Source organism: Budorcas taxicolor, chromosome 17, assembly GCF_023091745.1.
Source record: "Budorcas taxicolor isolate Tak-1 chromosome 17, Takin1.1, whole genome shotgun sequence".
Taxonomy (NCBI): domain Eukaryota; kingdom Metazoa; phylum Chordata; class Mammalia; order Artiodactyla; family Bovidae; genus Budorcas; species Budorcas taxicolor.
The window spans coordinates 1,017,204-1,040,043 of NC_068926.1; the positions used below are offsets into that span (position 1 = coordinate 1,017,204).

Below are 22,840 nucleotides of genomic sequence, written 5' to 3' on the forward strand. Positions count from 1 at the left end.
CCATTGAATCATTGATGCCATCCAACCATCTGATACTCTGTTGTCCCTTCTCCTCCTTTCTTCAGTCTTGCCCAGCATCAGGGTCTTTTCAAAAGAGTCAGCTCTTTGAATCAGGTAGCTAAAGTATTGGAGTTTCAGCTTCAACATCAGTCCTTCCAATGAATATTCAGGACTGATTTCCCTTAGAATGCACTGGTTGGATCTCCTTGCAGTCCAAGGGACTCTCCAAGAGTCTTCTCCAAAACCATAGTTCAAAAGCATCAATTCTTTGGCGCTCAGCTTTCTTTATGGTGCAACTCTCCCATCCATACATGACTGCTGGAAAAACCATAGCTTTGACTATATGGACCTTTGTTGGCAAAGTAATGTCCCTGCTTTTCAATATGCTGTCTAGGTTGGTCATAGCTTTTCTTCCAAGGAGTAAGCGTCTTTTAATTTCATGGCTGCAGTCACCATCTGCAGTGATTTTGGAGCCCCCCAAAATAAAGTCTGACACTGTTTCCCCATCTATTTCCCATGAAGTGATGGAACCAGATGCCATGATTTTAGTTTTCTGAATGTTGAGCTTTAAGCCAACTTGTTCATTCTCCTCTTTCACTTTCATCAAGAGGCTCTTTAGTTCTTCACTTTTGCCATAAGAGTGTATCATCTGCATATCTGAGGTTATTGATATTTCTCCCGGCAATCTTGATTCCAGCTTGTGCTTCATCCAGCCCAGCGTTTCTCATGATGTACTCTGCATATAGGTTAAATAAGCAGGGTGACAATATACAGCCTTGATGTACTCCTTTCCTTATTTGGAACCAGTCTGTTGTTCCATCCTAGATCTAACTGTTGCCTCCTGACCTGCACACAAATTTCTCAAGAGGCAAGTCAGGTGGTCTGGTATTCCCATCTCTGTAAGAATGTTCCAGTTTGTTGTAATCCACACAGTCAAAGGCTTTGGCATAATCAATAAAGGAGAAGTAGATGTTTTTCTGGAACTCTCTTGCTTTTTTGATGATCCAGTGGATGTTGGCAATTTGATCTCTGGTTCCTCTGCCTTTTCTAAAACCAGCTTGAACGTTTGGAAGTTAACAGTTCATGTACTGTTGAAGCCTGTCTTGGAGAATTTTGAGCATTACTTTACTAGCATGTGAAATGAGTGCAATTGTGTGGTAGTTGGAGCATTCTTTTGCATTGCCTTTCTTTGGTATTAGAATAAAAACTGACCTTTTTCAGTCCTGTGGCCACTGCTGCATTTTCCAAATTTGCTGGCATATTGAGTGCAGCACTTTTGACAGCATCATCTTTTAGAATTTGAAATAGCTCAACTGGAATGACATCACCTCCACTGGCTTTGTTTGTAGTGATGCTTCCTAAGGCCCACTTGACTTCACATTCCAGGATGTCTGACTTTAGGTTGGTGATCACATCACCGTGATTATCTGGGTCTTGAAGATAATTTTTGTATAGTTCTTCTGTGTATTCTTGCCATCTCTTCTTAATATCTTCTGCTTCTGTTAGGTCCATACCATTTCTGTCCTTTATTGAGCCCATCTTTGCATGAAATGTTCCCTTGGTGTCTCTAATTTTCTTGAAGAGGTCTCTAGTCTTTCCCATTCTGTTGTTTTCCTCTATTTCTTTGCACTGATCACTGAGGAAGGCTTTCCTATCTCTTCTTCCTATTCTTTGGAACTCTGCATTCAAATGGTTATATCATTCCTTTTCTCCTTGCCTCTTGCTCTCTTCTATTCACAGCTATTTGTAAGGCCTCCTCAGACAGCCATTTTGCTTTTTTGCATTTCTTTTCCTTGGGGATGGTCTTGGTCCCTGCTTCCTGTACAGTGTCACAAATCTCTATTCATAGTTCTTCAGGCACCCTGTGTATCAGATCTAATCCCTTGAATCTATTTTTCACTTCTACTGTATAATCGTAAGGGATTTGATTTAGGTCATACATGAATCGTCTAGTGGTTTTCCCTACTTTCTTCAATTTAAGTCTGAATTTGGCAATAATGAGTTCATGGTCTGTGCCACAGTCAGCTCCTGGCCTTTTTTTGGCTGACTGTCTAGAATTTCTCCATCTTTGGCTGCAGAGACTATAATCAATGTGATTTCCGTATTGACCATTTGATGATATCCATGTGTAGAGTCTTCTCTTGTGTTGTTAGAAGAGGGTGTTTGCTATGACCAGGGTGTTCTGTTGGCAAAACTCCTTTAGCCTTTGCCCTGCTTCAGTTGCTCAGTCGTGTCCGACTCTTTGTGACCCCATGGACTGTAGCTTATCAGGCTCCTCCGTCCATGGGATTTTCCAGGCAGGAGTGCTGGAGTGCGTTGCCATTTCCTTCTCCAGGGGATCTTCCTGACCCAGGAATCAAACCCGAGTCTCCCGCATTGCAGGCAGACAGTTTACCATCTGAGCCACCAGGGGATCCCTCATTCTCTACTGCAAGGCCAGATTTGCCTGTTACTCCAGGTATTTCTTGACTCCCTAGTTTTGCATTCCAGTCCCCTATAATTAAAAGAACATCTTTTTTGGGTGTTAGTTCTAGAAGGTCTTCTAGGTCTTCATAGAACCATTCAACTTCAGCTTCTTCAGCATTACTGGTTGGGGCATAGACTTAGCTTACCATGATATTGAATGATTTGTCTTGGAAATGAACAGAGATCATTCTGTCGTTATTGAGATTGCATCCAAGTACTGCATTTCAGACTCTTTTGTTGACTATGATGGCTACTCAATTTCTTCTAAGGGATTTTTGCCCACAGTAGTAGATATAATGGTCATCTGAGTTAAATTCACCCATTCGAGTCCATTTTAGTACACTGATTCCTAAAGTGTTGATGTTCATTCTTGCCATTCCCTGTTTGACCACTTCCAGTTTGCCTTGATTCAAGGACCTTACATTCCAGGTTCCTATGCAGTATTGCTGTTTACAGCATTGGACTTTACTTCTATCACCAGTCATATCCACAGCTGGGTGCTGTTTTTGCTTTGGCTCCATCTCTTCATTCTTTCTGGAGTTATCTCTCCACTGATCTCCAGTAGTATATTGGGCACCTACCGACCTGGGGAGTTCCTCTTTCAGTGTCCTATCTTTTTGCCTTTTCATACTGTTCATAAGCCTTATGTCAAAATAATTTATAAAATAATTTCCTCTGAGAGAGACTGTAACTATACTCATAACCATGGTGTACGCTTGGTTACAGTCATATTTGAGATCTGCCCTTAGTTATTTTGATTGATCATTTTCTATTCTCAGCCCCACATGTGGAAGTTGCCCAAATACTAAAGGAGTTTAGTAAAGGAAAGCTCATCTCCAAGGTGAAAAAACATCTACTGAATAGTTTACCAGATGTTAACAGTGGCATTTTAGCATAAAATTATTTAGTGAGTATATAATACTGCATATTTAAAATATCGTTGAACAACTTAGAAGATAATAAGGAACCTGTAGATTGACTCTCTGCTGGAAACTTCATGGGTCAATGGACTCTTGATAGTTTTCCTATTAGAATTCAAAGCTGAAATCTTGAACTCATTATCGACTTCAATAATGGCTTTGAGTAAGACGTTACGTTTTCAGTCTGATGTACAGCTATTAAATGAGGCTAATAATGATTCACTACCTCATAGACATGCTGTAAAATGTCACCGCTAACACTTCTAAAAATACTAAGATGCTCTATGATGTTAGTCAGGCTTCCTAGGTGGCTCAGTGGTAAAGAATCTGCTTGTTAATGTAGGAGACATGGTTTGGGAAGGTCTCGTGCTAAAGTAAATGGCAACCCACTGCAGTATTCTTGCCTGGGAAATCCCATGAACAGAGGAGCCTGACAGGCTACATACTAGACGTCTCAAAAGAGTCAGATAAGACTTAGTGACTAAACAACAACAATGGATGTTAGCCAGAAAATTCAACAGCAGTAAAAGGACTTGAGTCCTTGAGGAGAAACTCATTTGAGATTGTTTGGGATCACTGTACAAAAAGTGCTCATGTCATCTTTCCCTTACTCTTTATATTTTCACTCTTTATAATCAGCGTATATTTGTGATCCCCTCAAATAAAGATTCATAATTTACTATTGATTCTTCTCCACCCAACAAGTCTTGTATATTTGGATTAGTGTGGAGATAGCACTCTGGGGTGATTGCGGTACTGTTTTCTATCTTTGGTTTATAACAGCCTTTTCCATTGGTTTAACTGTGGTGGCTGGAGTTACTTATAGCAGAATCTATGGAATGCTTGCTGTTTTTCCATTCAAATTCTGTTTCTCTTAGGAAATAGAGAGTAAGTGCCTTGTGTCTAAAAGGATTTTTGGTAGATGATATGCTTGGAAAACATGATTAACACTTAAAAAATAGTAAAAATGTGTTGAATCAAACCTTTAGGGTTAGTGGTTGTTTATGGTATAGCAATGGAAGTCTTATGGGAGTGAATTTATCTGACATTCTAATACCTAGAAATCTGTTGACTTAGTATTTTATCACTTTACTGGAATAGTGATACTTTTAGTTTATTGTTATTATATAGAGGCAAAACATGGTGAATTTCTTTAACATTAAAAATTACTGTAAGGAATCTGCACACCGTTCTCCATAGTGGCTGTACTAGTTTGCATTCCCACCAACAGTGTAAGAGGGTTCCCTTTTCTCCACACCCTCTCCAGCATTTATTGCTTGTAGACTTTTGGATCGCAGCCATTCTGACTGGTGTGAAATGGTACCTCATTGTGGTCTTGAGTTGTATTTCTCTGATAATGAGTGATGTTGAGCATCTTTTGATGTGTTTGTTAGCCATCTGTATGTCTTCTTTGGAGAAATGTCTATTTAGTTCTTTGGCCATTTTTTGATTGGGTCATTTATTTTTCTGGAATTGAGCTGCATAAGTTCCTTGTATATTTTTGAGATTAGTTGTTTGTCAGTTGCTTCATTTGCTATTATTTTCTCCCATTCCAAAGGCTGTCTTTTCACCTTGCTTATAGTTTCCTTCTGCTGGGCATACACACCGAGGAAACCAGAATTGAAAGAGACATGTATACCCCAGTGTTCACCGCAGCACTGTTTATAATAGCCAGGACATAGAAGCAATCTAGATGTCCTTCAGCAGATGAATGGATAAGAAAGCTGTGGTACATATACACAATGGAGTATTACTCAGCCATTAAAAAGAATACATTTGAATCAGTTCTAACGAGGTGGATGAAACTGGAGCCGATTATACAGAGTGAAGTAAGCCAGAAAGAAAAACACCAGTACAGTATACTAACACATATATATGGAATTTAGAAAGATGGTAATGATAACCCTGTATGCGAGACAGCAAAAGAGACACAGATGTAGAGAACAGACTTTTGGACTCCATGGGAGAGGGAGAGGGTGGGATGATTTGGGAGAATGGCATTGAAACATGTATACTATCATGTAAGAAACGAATCGCCAGTCTAGGTTCGATACAGGATACAGCATGCTTGAGGCTGGTGCACTGGGATGACCCAGAGAGATGATATGGAGAAGGTGGTGGGAGGGGGTTCAGGATTGGGAACTCATGTACATCCATGGTGGATTCATGTCAATGTATGGCAAAACCAATACAGTATTGTAAAGTAAAAAATAAATAAATAAAAATAAAAATTACTGTAAAATTTTAAATTACTTACAGTTGAGTTTTGAGCTTATGTATTAGTTGCGTCCAACTCTTTGCATCCTATGGACTGTAGCCCACCAGGCTCCTCCATCCATGGGATGTTTTCAGGCATGAATACTGGAGCGGGTTGCCATTTCCTTCTCCAGGGGATCTTCCCAACCCAGGGATCGAACTCAGGTCTTCTGCATTGCAGGCAGACTCTTTACCATCTGAGTCACCAGGGAAACTTGAGTCTGATCTTAGTTGTATTTTGTTGTGTTTTTAGTTAGAACTCCATAAGCCTCATAATTTTAATCAAAATATTTGACTAGTGAGAACATCCAGTTTTTAGTTATGCCAGCTAAATTATGTTTTACTCTATATACGTTAAGATACAGAACAGATAAAGAACTTATTCAAAATTTAATAGGAAAAAAAATCACTGGGGTCAGCTAGCTTGAGAAAATCTAGAAGCTTTATTATAAGAACATCCTATAGAACTAGAGGGATATCACACTTGAAGTGGTTTGTTAAGTTCTTGTTTGGAGAAAAGCTAGTTACTCCAGAAGCATTAGTAATTATGTTATTTATTATAGCTTCATATCATTGAAATATATAATCTTTGAAGATTGTCAAAACAGTTGAATCATTGTGAAGATGTCAAAACAGTTAAATCATTTTGCAGTTCATGTTTCAAGAAGTTTCATGTGGTATATACGAGGTATATATCTTCATGAATAAAAAATAAGTCTACCCTGATTATGATTTAGCATCTTATAAACAATATTGAATAATTTGAGCAGGGATGAGATAAATTAGAAATAAGTCAAAATCCTTATCATGTGGGTTTTTTTTCCCTTGACCTTTGGCTCTTGTTTCGGTATGGAGCCTGCATGGGAGATAGCATGTTTGCATCAGGCATGTGGCAAGTGTGAGGGAAAGGTCTGTCTCACCAAACCAGTTTAGGTGCTTAGTCTGGAGTTCTTAATTTATCTATGTTTCTGGCGTATTTGGTTTGAGATAAGCCAAAGGTTTTATAAACCCTAGCATTATTTACATAAAATTTTTTACCTTTTGAACCTTGTTAGTAAAATTAATGTGCTCCTCTAGTTTAAGTGTACTTGTGCCTTCCCCTAGGACGTATAAGTTACAGTTGTTTTACTTTGTGTCACTAACATGTATTTATAAGCTGCTGTTTTAAATTAACTTTATAATAACTAGTGTAGAAATTTGGTCATGTAAATATGTTTGATTTTTGGAGAGGGGTTACATTCTTATTTTAGATTCTATCAGATAGGATTATTATTTTCCATTAAAAAATGTGTTTTATAATTTATAAAAACCTTCCATTGACCTTTGGTTAATCTCAGCATTTGCTTTAAGCAATCATTTTCCACCACTTCGTGGGCTATAGCTTACATTCCATGGATTTTAACTTTTCAGTTTGCTAAGTTTTAACAAATGCATATGCCACACCCAGATCAAGATATTGAGCATTTATAATTTCAAGCCTCTTCCCTGTAAATCCCTCACCCCAAATCTAGGGTGATATGATTTCTATTATAACATTAGTTTTGCCTATTGAACTTCATATAAATAGAGTCACACAGAATGTACTCTTTTGAGGGTGACATTTTTGGCAGAACATAACATTTGTGACAGTCACTTAATTAGCACACATTCCAGTAGTTTGTTTCTCTTTATAAATATGCCGAGTATTCTGTTGTCTGTATTTATCACAGTTTTCCATGTATACAGGTAAGGGCTTCCCTGGTGGTTCAGATGAAGAATCCACTTGCAGTGCAGGAGACCTGGGTTCCATCCCTTGGTCAGGAAGATCCCCTGCAGAAGACAGTGGCTACCCAGTCTAGTGTTCTTGCCTGGAGAATTCCATGGACTGAGGAGCCTGGTGAGCTACAGTCCATGGGGTTCCAAAGAGTTGAACATGACTGTGCAACTAACACTTTCACTTTCACCATGTTGATGAACATGTGTTTAAAGTTTTTTGGCTGTTATGAAGAAAACTTAAAGCATTCTGATAAGGAACAGTAACAATAATGCTACAATTTAAGTGCTATTTGGGGTCAGGTAGAAGCTATGATTAAGATGGATGGTGTTACTTAATTGCCTATTAAATATGTTTTTTTTTCCCCTTTGGTTTGCTTCACATGTGCTTTCTTATCATGTATTTTCTCCCTTTTCCTTCTCCAACAGTGATTTAATTTTATTTTAGAATCTCTTCTTATGTCTAGGCTTTGAGAAACAAAGTTGAGATATGATGTATGAATATTGATTGCAGACAGAGTTGAGAAGAGAGAGTATAGAATAATTTCTGATGAAAAATAACATGTACCTGAAAAGAGTTATTTATTTAAGGATTAAGAGTGTATTATGTGAGAGAGAGTTTTGATTTAGCATTATATTTAGCAAAAAAAAAAAAAAAAAATCTTTAATTAGCAATCTCTTCAGCGTTGAAAAAAAATCCCATTGAAATAAATTTGGTAGTTTTTGGATCTTCTGAATAATATAAAACAATTTAGAGAGATGATGGAAAAGTAATAGGCACAGACAAAAGGAGCAAGAAGGAGAGGAAGAGGAGGGTGTAGTGTGTAAGTGAGTCATGCTGTGCCATCGCATGACCCCGTTGCTTTTCTTTTAGGACAGAGATCTTGCTTAAGGCCTTACTTATTTTATTACACATGTGAAATTGCTCCCCATTAACTATTTTGTGGAACCTACTGAACAGTAATGGTTGGATAAAATACTTTCCCATTTTAATCAACATTACAGATTTTGGAACAAGGAAGAAATACTTGTTGGTGGAAAAATAATGAACCCTTGGTAAAGGACTTCTCAAATGGATCATATTGAGATTTTCATTTTTCACTTAAAATTTCCCGATTTTCAAGCACATTTGAGTGAAAGTTTAACCCAATCCTGTATTTATAATGCTTTGGATGATTGTTTGTTTGTAGGCCAGATGACTGACTCACAAAAGAGACAATGAATATAAACCGTTTTGACAGTTATATTTGGTAGTTAATTTGGTGATTATCATTCATAGTTGTAAATATATGCAGCACCTTTGAAAAGTCAGAATTTTCCTTAGTCCCCGATGTTAAGAGATAGTCTGTTCTTTGAGTTAACTGATAATCTTGGCCTTTTAAACTTGTTTCTATTTAATTACAAAAAAAATTTTTTTGAGGCCCACTGGTGGCACTTGTCAAATTCCTGTTTTCTTGTTTAGGTAGTGACTTGAGGCCTCAACCTCACAGCCATGATTTAACCAGCTTAAGTTCTGGTTTTGAAGGTAATTATTTGTAAAATTCTGAGGTTGTTGAAAGGAAGAATCTTGGAGGATCTGATGGAGATACAGAAGAGAATTTTGACCTATAGGAGTAAAACATACGTTCAGTTTTTCGAGAGATCAGCAGTCATGTTTTTTTGTTTGTGTTGGTTTTAGAGAGGAGAGACTAAAGGAGAGGAGATTAAAGTGGATTAATTCTGAGTAATGATAGGAAAACTGGAATGAAATATCCATTTTGGAAGAGGGGGTTACCTGCCTTCTGTGTTCCAGTTACTTTGCTAAATGTTGAAATGCTGACCTCATTTAGTTTTTGTAACATCCTGGACAGAGGGTTGTTTTTTTCTTTTTTTACACATCAAATAATTGCAACTTTAGTTTGACTTTCTAGGGTGACACAGTGAGTATGTTGCTCATACACCCTTCAAGGCCAGAGTTCTCTGACTCTGGAGCTTGTGAGTAGTTTCCATTCTCCATTCTTTTCATATAACTCCATTCTGCTCCTGAAGCTGTACAGGAACTCAGTAACAGATTGGGGATTAATATCTAGGGCTCCTAAATGCTGTCATACCTGTGAACTTTAGACTCGAGATCCAGAGACCACTGTGAAGGGGAGAAGAACTTGAGTGATGGAAACTCCACATGCCCCTTCTAAATGTAAGCACTCCCTTTTAGAATCCAGGTTCTAGGGTGGCTGATCACTTCCCAATCCCTGGAACTTAGACTAGTGATTGGTATTAATTAGAAGCTTGATAAACAACCATCAGATGAATAATGAGGGAATGCCTGTAAGATAGGTTGGCCCTGTGTGATAAATAGAGGCTGAGACAAGCAAGAAGTCCTGGCAGGACAGGAGGAAGGTACCTAGGAACAACCATTCTATATCTTCTGAGCACAATTTTAGTTTCTTGGAGAAGTAGTCAGTGCATCGTATTGTAGGGTCCACTGGGATAACAGCCCTAGATAGAGGCATCTAGGCATCACGTGAACTAGAACTGGGTCTGGACAGCGGAGCATCAGTGTCCAGGGCCACATCAGTGTGGGCAGAAATAAATGTCCAGTGGATTGAGCTGCTTAATTAGAGCTAAGACTTTCTCTGTGCTTAGATTCAGATCCAAAGCTGCCAATTTTGCAAATGATGGATGCAAGGGCAGGAAGGCAAGCTGGCATTGGAAGGCCCTCTTTATTTATTCCACTGTGTGTCAGGAAAAATGAATCATGTGGGAATGTTCAGTGTTTTGTTTGTTCAACACTGTCTTATGTTCCCTTGAGATCAAAGCAAATGTAATTGATGTCCATTAAACTCTTTCTAATGTGACTGTAGGTTAAAGCTGTAGATTCATTTACTTTTATAATAAGATTGTGAAAGTGAAGTCGCTCAGTCGTGTCTGACTCTTTGCGACCCCGTGGACTGTAGCCCACCAGGCTCCTCCGTCCATGGGATTCTCCAGGCAAGAATACTGGAGTGGGTTGCCATTTCTTTCTCCAGGGGATCTTCCCCTGGACCCAGAGATCGAACCCGGGTCTCCCGCATTGCAGGCAGACGCTTTAACCTCTGAGCCACCAGGGAAGCCCATAATATGATTGTATCTTATTGCAAATATTTTAGAAATATTAGTGTGTTCAACCATTATTAGTCTTCATTGTCATTGATTATAATATTTCATTACGTGAGTGTAGCCTAATTTAGCAAATTGCTGTACTATTAAACCTTTAGTTTTCCCCCCCATACTCTAATAAACAATGCTAAAGTAGAATTCATGGATATAGAGCCTATTTCTTTTTTTGAACTGTTTTCTCAGGGTAGAATCCCAGAACATACTTTCAGGGCCAAAGACTTTAAACTTTTATTTTTTTGGTAACTCTTGATAACTGTTCCCTATTTCCTTTCTTAAAGAACTGACTAGTTTACAGTGACAGCAGAAATGAGCTAAGGGCCAAGGCTTACTATACCTTGACTTGAATGTTTGATGTTAATCGTTTTTAATCAATAGTCATGAAATACTTTCATTTTAATTTATATTTATTTGATGGCTAGTGAGGTATCAAATATATTTCCTATTTTTGTATATTGTGTTGCTTTTCTCCAAATTGTCCCTGATTATATCTTTTACTTTTAGAATATTTGATATGAAAAGAAAGCAATTTTATGTCTATTGTGAATGATCTGGCATAGAATGTCATCTTGTGAGGGAGAATAAATTGTAGCATTTCGTTGTAATGGGACTGAATGTTCAAAGAACAGAAGCCTTGAATCAGCGCTAATGTGCTACTCCGGTCGTGTCAGGCAGTGTTGAATGGTTGACCAATTTTTTAAATTTTTTCAATAACTCTGCAGGCTGATGCTATCTTCATTGTAAATTTGAGCCAGCAGCCATGAAAAGGGTAGTATAAGAGGGACTTTCATTCTGTCTGAAAGCTGTATTGCTCCCATATTTTTTTTGTGTGTGTGCTCCCTTTGCCTTTCCCCCTCATTTATAATATCATTGGAAATGACATCAGTTACAAATATGTTCTGCATAAGAGTCAGCTGCTTGTAAAACTTTTACCTCTGGAAGAAATTTTTCCAGGAAGGTGATATGTTATTAACTCTAAGTAGGAATTAATAATAAGATGTTTTTTCTTTTGACCCTGCTGGCAGTAGCTCTCCCAAGGGATGAAGCTTGGGTATGGGATGTACTGGGAGGTGAGGTAGGTGTATTTAGAGAATGAAATGAAACACTTAGCAGGAAAGACAGATTGGGGTGTAAAATCTTAGCTGGGTGCACAGAGCAGAGAGCTGGCTGCCTGTGACCCAGCTTTAGGGCTTTGAGACATAGCAGTGCATATGAGGGGAAGCCCTGGTGGCTCAGTGGTAAAGAATCCACCTGCCCATGTAGGAGACGTAGGAGACGTGTGTTCGATCGCTGAGTGGGGAAGAACCCCTGGAGAAGGACATGGCAACCCAGTCCAGTATTCTTGCCTAGAGAATCTCATGGACAAAGGATCCTGGTGGGTTTCTGTCCAGGGGGTCACAAAGAGCTGGACACGACTGAGTTACTGAACACACACACAGCACAGTGCGAATGAGGTGGCAGGATGCCAGAGACAAACATTTCCTGTTTCAAAACTGTCCCCAGCCAGGCCTACATCCCACAAAGAGGAAGGAAACTTTCTTCTTCCTTCATTGCACCTACTGCCCCCTGAGGTCATAGCCATCAAGAAGTAATGTTCATTGCTATTGTGATTTGTAACTGTTTTTAATACTGTTTCTATGAATAAATGTGCAAGGTGTGTCACATAGCCAATTACAAAAATAAAGTTGTGGCATATGACTTACTTGTAACTTGGGGACTAAAGGGAGATTTTAATTTTTATTTTTTTTTTTAAATTCTAATATTAATTTTTCAGCTGTGCTGAGTCTTCATTTCTGCACATGGGCTTTCTCTTATTGCAGCCAGTGGGGTTTACTTTGTTACAATGCACAGGCTTCTCATTGTGGTGGCTTCTCTTGTTGCCGAGCATGGGCTCAAGGGCTCTAGGGTGCGTGGGCTTCAGTAGTTGTACCTCCTGGACGCTAGAGCACAGAATCAGTAGTTGCGGTGCTGCATGTGGAATCTCCCCAGACCGGGGATGGGACCCATGTCTATGTTATTGGCAAGCAGACTCTTAACCACTGGAAACAAAGTAAAAGTGAAGTTGCTCAGTTGTGTCCAACTCTTTGTGACCCCATGGACTGCAGCCAACTAGGCTTTTTGGTCCATGGAATTTTCCAGGCAAGAGTACTGGAGTGGGTTGCCATTTCCCTCTTCAGGGGATCTTCCCGACCCAGCGATCAAACCCGGGTCTCCCGCATTGCAGGCAGACAGACGCTTTACCTTCTGAGCCTCCAGGGGAACTGCCTTAACCACTACCTTAACTACTGGACAACCTGGGAAATCCCAGATTTTAGAAGAGGTATGCTAATGAAAGTTATAGGTTATATTTCTTAATGAGGCTTTTTTAGTCTAACAACATACAGCTTCTTTAACTTTGGGGATAATTTCTACCCTCTGCTCATGCCCTTTGGATAGCTGTTTTCCTTGTTTTCACATTATTCCTGGCATACAAGGCCCTGGCACTTTAAACAAACAGGTTCATCTGATATGGTTATAAGATGGTTGCAAAATTTATAAAAATTTGCTTTTTGGCAGTGCACTAACTGTAATGTTAACACTGACTGAGCTGTGAGCATCATATAAGCATCATTCTCAGACATCTGGAAATCTTACATCTATGGAATAATCAGACCCTGTGGTAGTGTCTTCTAAAAATCATCCCTTAAAGGCTCAGGATTTAAAAGATTTACTACATAAATTATTTCACTCTATAGAGTAGGTGCCCAAGCCAAAAATAAACTGCATATCCTAATACAAGCAGAAGGCGTGTACTTGTCTAAGCAAGACGTCTTATATGTAATTTGGCTTGTCAGATAATGTGAAGTAGGATGGAAGCTTCTTACTTTAAAATGTGCAGCTGGTGTAAGATGTCATATGGGTGCTAACTGTTTGGCTTGAGTGTGTTTAGTGTCTGATGTTCCACTTGTCTTCAGGAATCAGTGGTAGCTTTCCCCCTACTTTTGTTCGTTACAGAAAACATCTCCACAGTATAAGATGTTTAGGCTTTATGTGTCTCCATATATTGGAAATCAATATATCTAGATGGAAAAATTTTTTTCTGCTTAACAAAATGATAACATATGAAGTTAAGTTTATTTAATCAGCTATCATGTTCCTCTGAGCACTTATAGAGATGCTATTCATATGAACAAGAAGAGGAACGTGTAGAACCTCTTAAGGCCCTACAAAACACTAGCTTGAGAAAGACTAAAGGTCTTTTAACCTCACAGTACTCAGAGGACAGGCCAAACTGTGGTAGTCCCTAGTGAGTGTGGTAGTCACTAAATATGTAACAGCTCCCCTTACAATTGTGAGATTGGCTAGAATTCTAGAGATCCAGGAAGGCATTTCTTTCTTTGGCTGCATTGGGTCTTAGTTGTGGCAGGTAGGATCTTCATTGCTGTGTACAGGATTCTCTAGTTGCAACACGCAGGCATTTCTGTAGTTGTGACTCGCAGGCTCAGTTGTTGCTACGTGGCGTGTGGGACCTTAGTTCCCAGACCTGGGATTGAACCCATACCCTCTGCATTGGAAGGTGGATTCTTAACCACTGGACCACCAGGAAAGTTCCCAGAAAGGCATTTCTTTACTTGCTTCTCCCTGACTTTCATTAGAATGTGACTGTTTAAATGGTACAGATTTACTATTGAAATTTTAGAAAATAGAAATCAAAAGAAGAAAATAGAAAAGCCTCCATACTACTGTTAACCAGAGGTAATCCCAAATAACAGTTGTGGACTATTCCTCTAGTACTGTCTTTGTGATCATGTATATGTGTGCTTACAAAAAGGGGACTGTTTAAAAATTAGATTTTTTTACACTAAATATATTAGGAACAAATGTCCTAGTCATTAGCTGTTCATCTCTTTTAATTCAGTGGGCCCTCCATATCTTCAGGTTCCACATCTGCTGATTCAACCAACCACAAGTTAAAAATTTGAAAAAACACAACAAAACCAATTTCAGGAAGTTCTAAGAAGCTTTCTGCTGGCAGCTACTCACATAGCATTTCAGTGAGATGTTGTTGGCCTTTCAAGTGCCTGACATAGTAATTACTCAGTAAATGGAAGCAACTGCAAGAATGCAATTGAAGTGATTGTCATCTTTATTATTGTTGTGGTTGTGTCCTATACTTTTGCAGCACTATGGACTATAGTCTGCCAGGCTTCCCTGTCCATGGGATTTCCCAGGCAAGAATAATAGAATACATTGCCATTTCCTTCTTCAGGGGATTTTCCCAGTCCAAGGATCAAACCCACGTCCCCTGCATTGGCAGGCAGATTCTTTACCACTGAGCTACCAGGGAAGCCCTTCGTCTTTATTTTACAAAAAAGTGCAGTATTGCAGATTTAGAAATTAGACAAGCACTTCATACTTACAGATGGGTATGAAGGTAGTGGAAAGAACACTAGACCAAAGAGTTAGTGAATTTGAATATATCCCTATTCCCAGATGGCGCAGAGGTAGAGACCCTGTCTGCCAATGCAGGAGATGCAAGTTCGATTCCTGAGGTGGGAAGGTCCCCTGTAGGAGGAAATGGCAACTCACTCCAGTATTCTTGCCTGGAAAATCCCATTGACAAAGAAGACTGGCTGGCTACAGTCCATGGGATTACAAAGAGACATGATTTGGCGACTAAGCAATTATAGCACGCACTAGCTGTCTTCTGACAGGCTGTGGAACTTGGTCAGATCTTTTGGCCTCTCTAGGATTAAGATTCTTCATCAGACAAATTAGGAGGGTTGATTTGACTTGATCCCAAAGCATCCAGCTCAGAGACAGTCAGCTGTTTGATTCCCATTGTGGGTTATGGCATCTGTAAGTTGAGTGTGTTTTGTTTGGTTGGTTTTTTAGCTGGTCACTTTTCCTGTTTTCATCATAAGTGACTGATGGTCACCAGGGATCATGTTAGTAAACCTGAGCCAATTGTTATTAATAATTGTTTTTGAAGCTGTATATGATTAATTTAATAATTATGAGCTATTGAAATTTTAGTTGTCCAACTCTTTGCGACCCCATGCACCCCAGGCCTCCCTGTCCATCACCAACTCCCAGAGTCCGCTCAAACTCATGTCCATTGAGTCGGTGATGCCATGCAACCATCTCATCCTCTGTCATCCCCTTCCCTTCCCGCCTTCAGTCTTTCCCAGAATCAGGGTCTTTTCGAAAGAGTCGGCTCTTCGCATCAGATGCAGAAAGTATTGGAGTTTCAGGTTCAGCATCAGTCCTTCCCATGAATATTCATGACTGATTACCTTTAGGATGAACTGGTTGGATCTCTTTGCTGTCCAGCGGACTCCCAAGAGTCTTCTTCAAAACCATATTCAAAAGCATCAATTCATCGACACTCAGCTTTCTTTATAGTCCAACTCTCACATCCAAACATAACTACTGGAAAAACCATAGCCTTGACTAGATGGACCTTTGTTGGCAAAGTAATGTCCCTGCTTTTTAATATGCTGTCTAGGTTTGTCATAACTTTCCTTCCAAGGAGTAAGCGTCTTTTAATTTCATGGCTGCAGTCACCATCTGCAGTGATTTGGAGCCCCCCCAAAATAAAGTCCTGTCACTGTTTCCACTGTTTCCCCATCTATTTGCCATGAAGTGATGGAACCAAATGCCATGATCTTAGTTTTCTGAATGTTGAGCTTTAAGCCAACTTGTTCATTCTCCTCTTTCACTTTCATCAAGAGGCTCTTTAGTTCTTCACTTTTGCCATAACGGTGGTATCATCTGCATATCTGAGGTTATTGATATTTCTCCCGGCAATCTTGATTCCAGCTTTGCTTCATCCAGCCCAGCGTTTCTCATGATGTACTCTGCATATAAGTTAAAGAAGCAGGGTGACAGTATATAGCCTTGACATACTCCTTTTCTTATTTGGAACCAGTCTGTTGTTCCATGTCCAGTTCTAACTGTTGCTTCCTGTCCTGCATACAGGTTTCTCAAGAGGCAGGTCAGGTGGTCTGGTATTCCCATCTCTCTCAGAATTTTCCATGGTTTTTTGTGATCCACACGTCAAGTTTTGGCATAGTCAATAAAGCAGAAGTAAATATTTTTCTGGAACTCTCTTGCTTTTTTGATGATCCAGCAGATGTTGGCAATTTGGTCTCTGGTTCCTGCCTTTTCTAAAACCAGCTTGAACATCTGGAAGTTCAGGGTTCATGTACTGTTGAAGCCTGGCTTGGAGAATCTTGAGCATTACTTTACTAGCATGTGAAATGAGTACAATTGTGCAGTAGTTTGAGCATTCTTTGGCATTGCCTTTCTTTGGGGTTGGAATGAGAACTGACCTTTTCCAGTCCTATAGCCACTGCTGAGTTTTCCAAATTTGCTGGCATATTGAGTGCATATATTAAGTGATACTTTGACAGCATCATCTTTTAGGATTTGAAATAGCTCAACTGGAATGCCATCACCTCCACTAGCTTCATTCGTAGTAATGCTTCCTAAGGCCCACCTGACTTCACATTCCAGGATGTCTGGCTCTAGGTGAGTGATCATACCATCGTAATTATCTTGGTCGTGAAGATCTTTCTTGTACAGTTCTTCTGTATATTCTTGCCACCTCTTCTTAATATCTTCTGCTTCTGTTAGGTCCATACCATTTCTGTCCTTTATCGAGCCCATCTTTGCATGAAATGTTCCCTTGGTATCTCTAATTTTCTTGACGAGATCTCTAGTCTTTCCCATTCTGTTGTTTTCCTCAATTTCTTTGCATTGATCAATGAGGAAGGCTCACTTATCTCTCCTTGCTGTTCTTTGAAACTCTGCATTCAAATGGCTATATCTTTCCTTTTCTGCTTTGATTTTTGCTTCTCTATTGAAGTTTAGTCCTAGTAAAATTGTATCATAAAACTGAGGCAGTTTGAAGGATTTATTGATAAAAGGAAAATACATAAATTTATTTTCTACATTTTACTAACATTTATGGTGTGTATTGCCACCATAATAACTCCAAGTGAATTTCTAGCCATGTGGGCAACAATTAAGGTAACTTTTATATCCCTGGCCTACATTACTTATTATATCCTTTCCAGATCTGGAATTCAACAGTTTTATGAGTTTCAGTCTCCTGTTGGATAGGTCTAGACTTGGTAGTCATGAAGTTGAAATTAGGGAAGCAAAATAAGTTTTTAAAAGTCTACTATAGCTGCTTTTTTAATATAGATATATGTATAAATGTGAGTGAATATGTATAGGTTACCGTGTATGTTTGTGTGTTCAATTGCATCTGACTCTTTGCAAATCCATGAACTATAGCCTGCCAGGCTCCTCTCAGCATGGAATTTTCCCAGCAAGAATACTGGAGTGGATTGCCATTTCCTCTTCCAAGGGATCTTCCCAACCCAGGGATCCAACCTGCATCTCCTGCATTGGCAGCTGGATTCTTTACCACTGAGCCACCTGGGAAACATGTATGTTAGCATAATATCCACCAGTTGCTAATTTTTTTTCATGTAAGAATATATCTTAGAAATTGTCCTATTCATATAGCTTTCTGATGATTGTATACAGAGTGTTCCATCGAATGGATGAACACCAGTGTTTAACCAATCTCCTTATGGTGGGTATTTAGGCTTTTTTATAACTTCTGCTATTACCCATAATAATACTGTAATGAATGTTGTGTGTATGTGTGAGCTTTTGTGCTTATGTTAGTGGTTAGTGTATCTGTGCTTCCCTGGTGGCTCAGATGGTAAAGCGTCTGTCTGCAATGTGGGAGACCCGGGTTCGATCCCTGGGTCAGGAAGATCCCTGGAGAAGGAAATGACAACCCAATCCAGTACTCTTGCCTGGAAAATTCCATGGACAGACGGGGTCGCAAAGAGTTGGACACGACTGAGCAACTTCACTTTCTTTCTTCAGTGTATCTGTAGGTTAAATTGCTGTATTGGAGGATATGTGCATTTGTAATTTTGATTAAATATACAGATTGCTCTTCATGAAAATTGAACCAGTGTACACACTCACCAATAATGTGTGGGTGAACTTGCTTCTGCTTGCCTTCTCTCCCCCTCAAGGATTCCTGTCTTCTGTATTACAAAGCAATTTGCATTATACTATATTACACTATGTTGTCTCTGGGAAAATGCTGATTAGATGGGTGATCATTACCATTTTTACAGGTTTCACAGAGATTGAATTTTACACAGAAGACCACTTTCTTAATATATGTATTTGCTGAATTAAATGGCCGTGCAGTTAAGCATCATCTAATGTACTTTATGTTGCTTCAGAGCATAATTATACCAGTGTAGAAAAACTCCAGTTTGCAAATTGTCAGCCTTCCATGGAGATTTATTCCCATAACATAATGAAGCACACTATCCATATTATGGGAAAGATTTGAGTATAAACAAAGTTTTTGTACTTTATTTCTCCTATTCAGAAAGAAAAGGCGTTATCACCAGATACTGTTCTCATAATTTTCAGAGAAAAGTTATTTAGTTGGTGGAGGTGAAAAACACAAAAAGTCGTCCTCTTCATCCTTAATTCACGACTGTTTGACTGTATATGTGGACACACACACAGTTTTTAGCTCGGAGAGTTAAAGCTGCTATGGTTCCTTTAAGAAAATAAAGCAGTTTGTATTACAGAAAGACAGGGATGCACTTTTTCTCTTCTACATTTAGGACTTACTGCATACATTTAGGAAAATTTTGAAGAATATTTAAAACTACTCTCTTTTCTCATTTTCTTTTTGGGCTGCAGCTTGGAATATGTGAAAATCAGTTCCTGAAGGAACTTAGAGCTTACTTAATTTTTATGCTAATATGCCCAGGTTACCTTTTCTAAAATTGACTGTTGTTCTAATAGTGCCCCCCGCCCCCTACCTTTTTGGCTTTTATAGAAGGATTTGCCAGCTTCTTTTTTATGAAGTTTTCCAATTTGACTTTCCAGTTATGGTCCTTTACATAGCATTGTACTAATTTATGTACAAGTAAAAATATTTCCATTATTGGCCTATTTGAAAAGTAATTGTGTTGGATATCATATTTATAGTGAAGACACTGGCTAAATCCCAAAGAATAACCTAATTAATACAGAGTCTTATGGAGATACTGAAATAAAAATATTAATTAAAAAGTTATTAGATAATGACTCCTTTTGTTTTCTTTTTTAACACATGTATTTCAGAGAAGTTGCTTACATTTAGCCTGTTCAGTTTTAAATTGTTCTACCCCACTAAGGAAAGTAGTTTGTGGTGTTACTTAGTGGAATAACAAAAAGATGAAGCTTTGGTGTGGGCTTTCCTTGTGGCTCAGACAGTAAAGAATCTGCCTGCAATGTGGGAGATCTGGGTTCAATCCCTGGGTTAGGAAGACCCCCTGGAGGAGGACATGGCAAGCCACTCCAGTATTATTACGCTGTGCTCACCCCTTCACAAATCATTGAATCTCATGACTACTCACTCTAAGGGAAGAAAGTCATTTTCATGGAACCATAGCACCCCCTGCTGCTAAGTCGCTTCAGTCGTGTCCGACTCTGTGCGACCCCATAGACGGCAGCCCACCAGGCTCCACCGTCCCTGGGATTCTCCAAGCAAGAACACTGGAGTGGGTTGCCATTTTCTTCTCCAATGCATGAAAGTGAAAAGTGAAAGTGAAGTCGCTCAGTCGTGTCCGACTCTTAGCGAGCCCATGGACTGCAGCCTACCAGGCTCCTCCATCCATGGGATTTTCCAGGCAAGAGTACTGGAGTGGGTGCCATTGCCTTCTCCATAGCATCCCCTAGCAGCCTAATAATTTATGTTTTTAAAATTCAAAGGAACATTTGTTTAGATCTATGAAAAGAATTGTTAATCTAATATAATGTGATGTCTTTTATATTCTTGTGACCAAGAAGAGACCTTGAAAGATTCCATAGAAATTATGGGGATTGGAAGGAGGCATCATCCTTTTTGCAAATAATGGTTACATTACTTGTCTATGGGATGCTGGGGTCTGGGTGCAGATATTGAGCTGTGGCTGAATCCCTGAGCTCTCTGTAGACACAATGAAGAGTAAACTTCTAGCCAGTCAGCTAAGCATGCTCACTTGTGTTACAGGTACTTCTCCCAGCAGCTGGTCTGTTACAGTTACAGGATGTGAAGAAGACTTGCTGTGAATTTTTGGAATCTCAGCTTCACCCTGTCAACTGCTTAGGAATCCGGGCTTTCGCTGATATGCACGCATGCACAGACCTCCTAAACAAGGCCAACACCTATGCAGGCAAGTGGAATAAATCTTGACTGAATTTGAGACAGGAAGAATCTGAAACTCTTGATTTCTAATATGATTCTATAGTGATTTCTGGAAATTTGTCTCATGTTTTTGGATCTGCACATTAAAAAAATACATTTAAAATCTTTTACTGGTATTATAGCACTGCATAATTGAAGCATACTCATAGAGTTCTGAATTTTAAAGAAAAACATAAACTGTTCATGATATTAGGCCTAAATGATAGAGTAGATAATTTAATGCAAATATTGAATCCCTATGTTTTTCTTTCACACTGTCAAATTAATAGGGTTATAAAAAAGTATTTACATATGAAATTAAGTCATTTAATTCTCATTTTATCCCTGCTTTTTGCAAAGGATCCAAGAAAACAACTTGTGGCTTTTCTTGTATCCAGGAAAACAACTTGTGGCTTTAGTTCAGTTTAGTTCAGTTGCTCAGTCATGTCTGACTCTTTGCGACCCCATGAATCACAGCATGCCAGGCCTCCCTGTCCATCACCAACACCCGGAGTTCACCTAAACTCACATCCATCGAGTCGGTGATGCCATCCAGCCATGTCATCCTCTGTCGTCCCCTTCTCCTCCTGCTCCCAATCCCTCCCAGCATCAGAGTCTTTTCCAATGAGTCAACTCTTCACATAAGGTGGCCAGAGTATTGGAGTTTCAGCTTTAGCATCATTCCTTCCAAAGAACACCCAGGCCTGATCTCCTTTAGAATGGACTGGTTGGATCTCCTTGCAGTCCAAGGGACTCTCAAGAGTCTTCTCCAACACCACAGTTCAAACGCATCAATTCTTCGGCACTCAGCTTTCTTCACAGTCCAACTCTCATCCATATACGACTATTGGAAAACCCATAGCCTTGACTAGACGGACCTTTGTTGGCAAAATAACGTCTCTGGTTTTGAATATGCTGTCTAGGTTGGTCATAACTTTCCCTCCAAGGAGTAAGCATCTTTTAACTTCATGGCCGCAATCACCATCTGCAGTGATTTTGGCTTAAACATTTTCAAAGCAATGAAATCTACTTGACTGTGAGTAGAGGAGAAATGCTGACTCCAACTAGAGGCAGCCCTCTGCTTAGATTAAACGCTGGTTTTCAGGACCTCCTGGTGGCATCCTCTCCCTATAGTGGGCGGAGGCCTACGGCTGTCCAGTCACAGAGCAGATTATTGCCACAGCTTTGGGTGTAGCTAAAGTACATAGGAGTAACCTATAATTTATTTAGCTCTGAGTTTATAAACATTTAAAAAATTCATATTAAAAATGATTATTAAGTTTCTAATTAAAAAAAAGAAAAACATTTTTAGATGATAAACCTGGTGAAAGATACAGTCCACATCTCCACCCTGTATCTGTGAGACACAGTAGGAGCAAGTTACTAAAGAACCTTCCAAGACTGCTGCCCCTTAGTAAATTGTAGGGCCCCAACTTCCTGTACCCTTCAAATGCAAAAGCCCCTCATCTAAACTCTACTCCACTCTGCCTACTCTGATAACTAAGGAACATAGACACAGGCAAAGCAGAGTATCTGACAGGAGCTTTATTTTTAGAATCCCTATTGCATTTATCAAAGAAATAGTAGTACAAAGTGGTTAGTTGGGGAAAAAAAAAATTCTGCAGTAAACCATACCAGGTCCAGTAATTTTGAAATTTATAGAGTTCTCTGGTGTGGCCTGATTGGCTTAATTACCCTCTGTAAAATTGTTTCAGTGGGAAAATGTGATCTGAGTCCCGGAATCCTTAATTACAGATAAACTTTTAGAATATAAATTCTGTAAGTTGGAGAATACATATAACATGTAGCAATATTCATATAGTTATTTTGAGTGGGATGAGGTATTTTAAGAAAATCCAACACAAATTTGTATTTATTGATGTGTTCTCCAGTGCAGCCAATTCTGTTCTTCAGCTAAATAGAAATCCATTAGACCCGTTAATTGCTAGACATAATACACCTGTTCTAAGTGATTTATATTATGAAAGCCAAGGAGGCTTTGTGCATTTTTTTTTTGGGTAGTTTTTTCTACATAAAGCAATCTCTAGTTAATATCTTTCTTGGA

The 22,840-nt window shown here is 39.2% G+C and overlaps 1 protein-coding gene across 1 annotated transcript in view; it reads left to right on the forward strand.

Moving 5' to 3' along the window:
- The window catches only part of KLHL2 (kelch like family member 2), a 163,293-nt gene that overhangs the window by 73,412 nt on the left and 67,041 nt on the right, over nucleotides 1–22,840 (forward strand). The window contains exon 5 of the mRNA XM_052654745.1: nucleotides 20,602–20,764. Coding sequence (XP_052510705.1) covers nucleotides 20,602–20,764 — 163 coding nt within the window. The remainder of the gene's footprint in view (nucleotides 1–20,601; nucleotides 20,765–22,840) is intronic.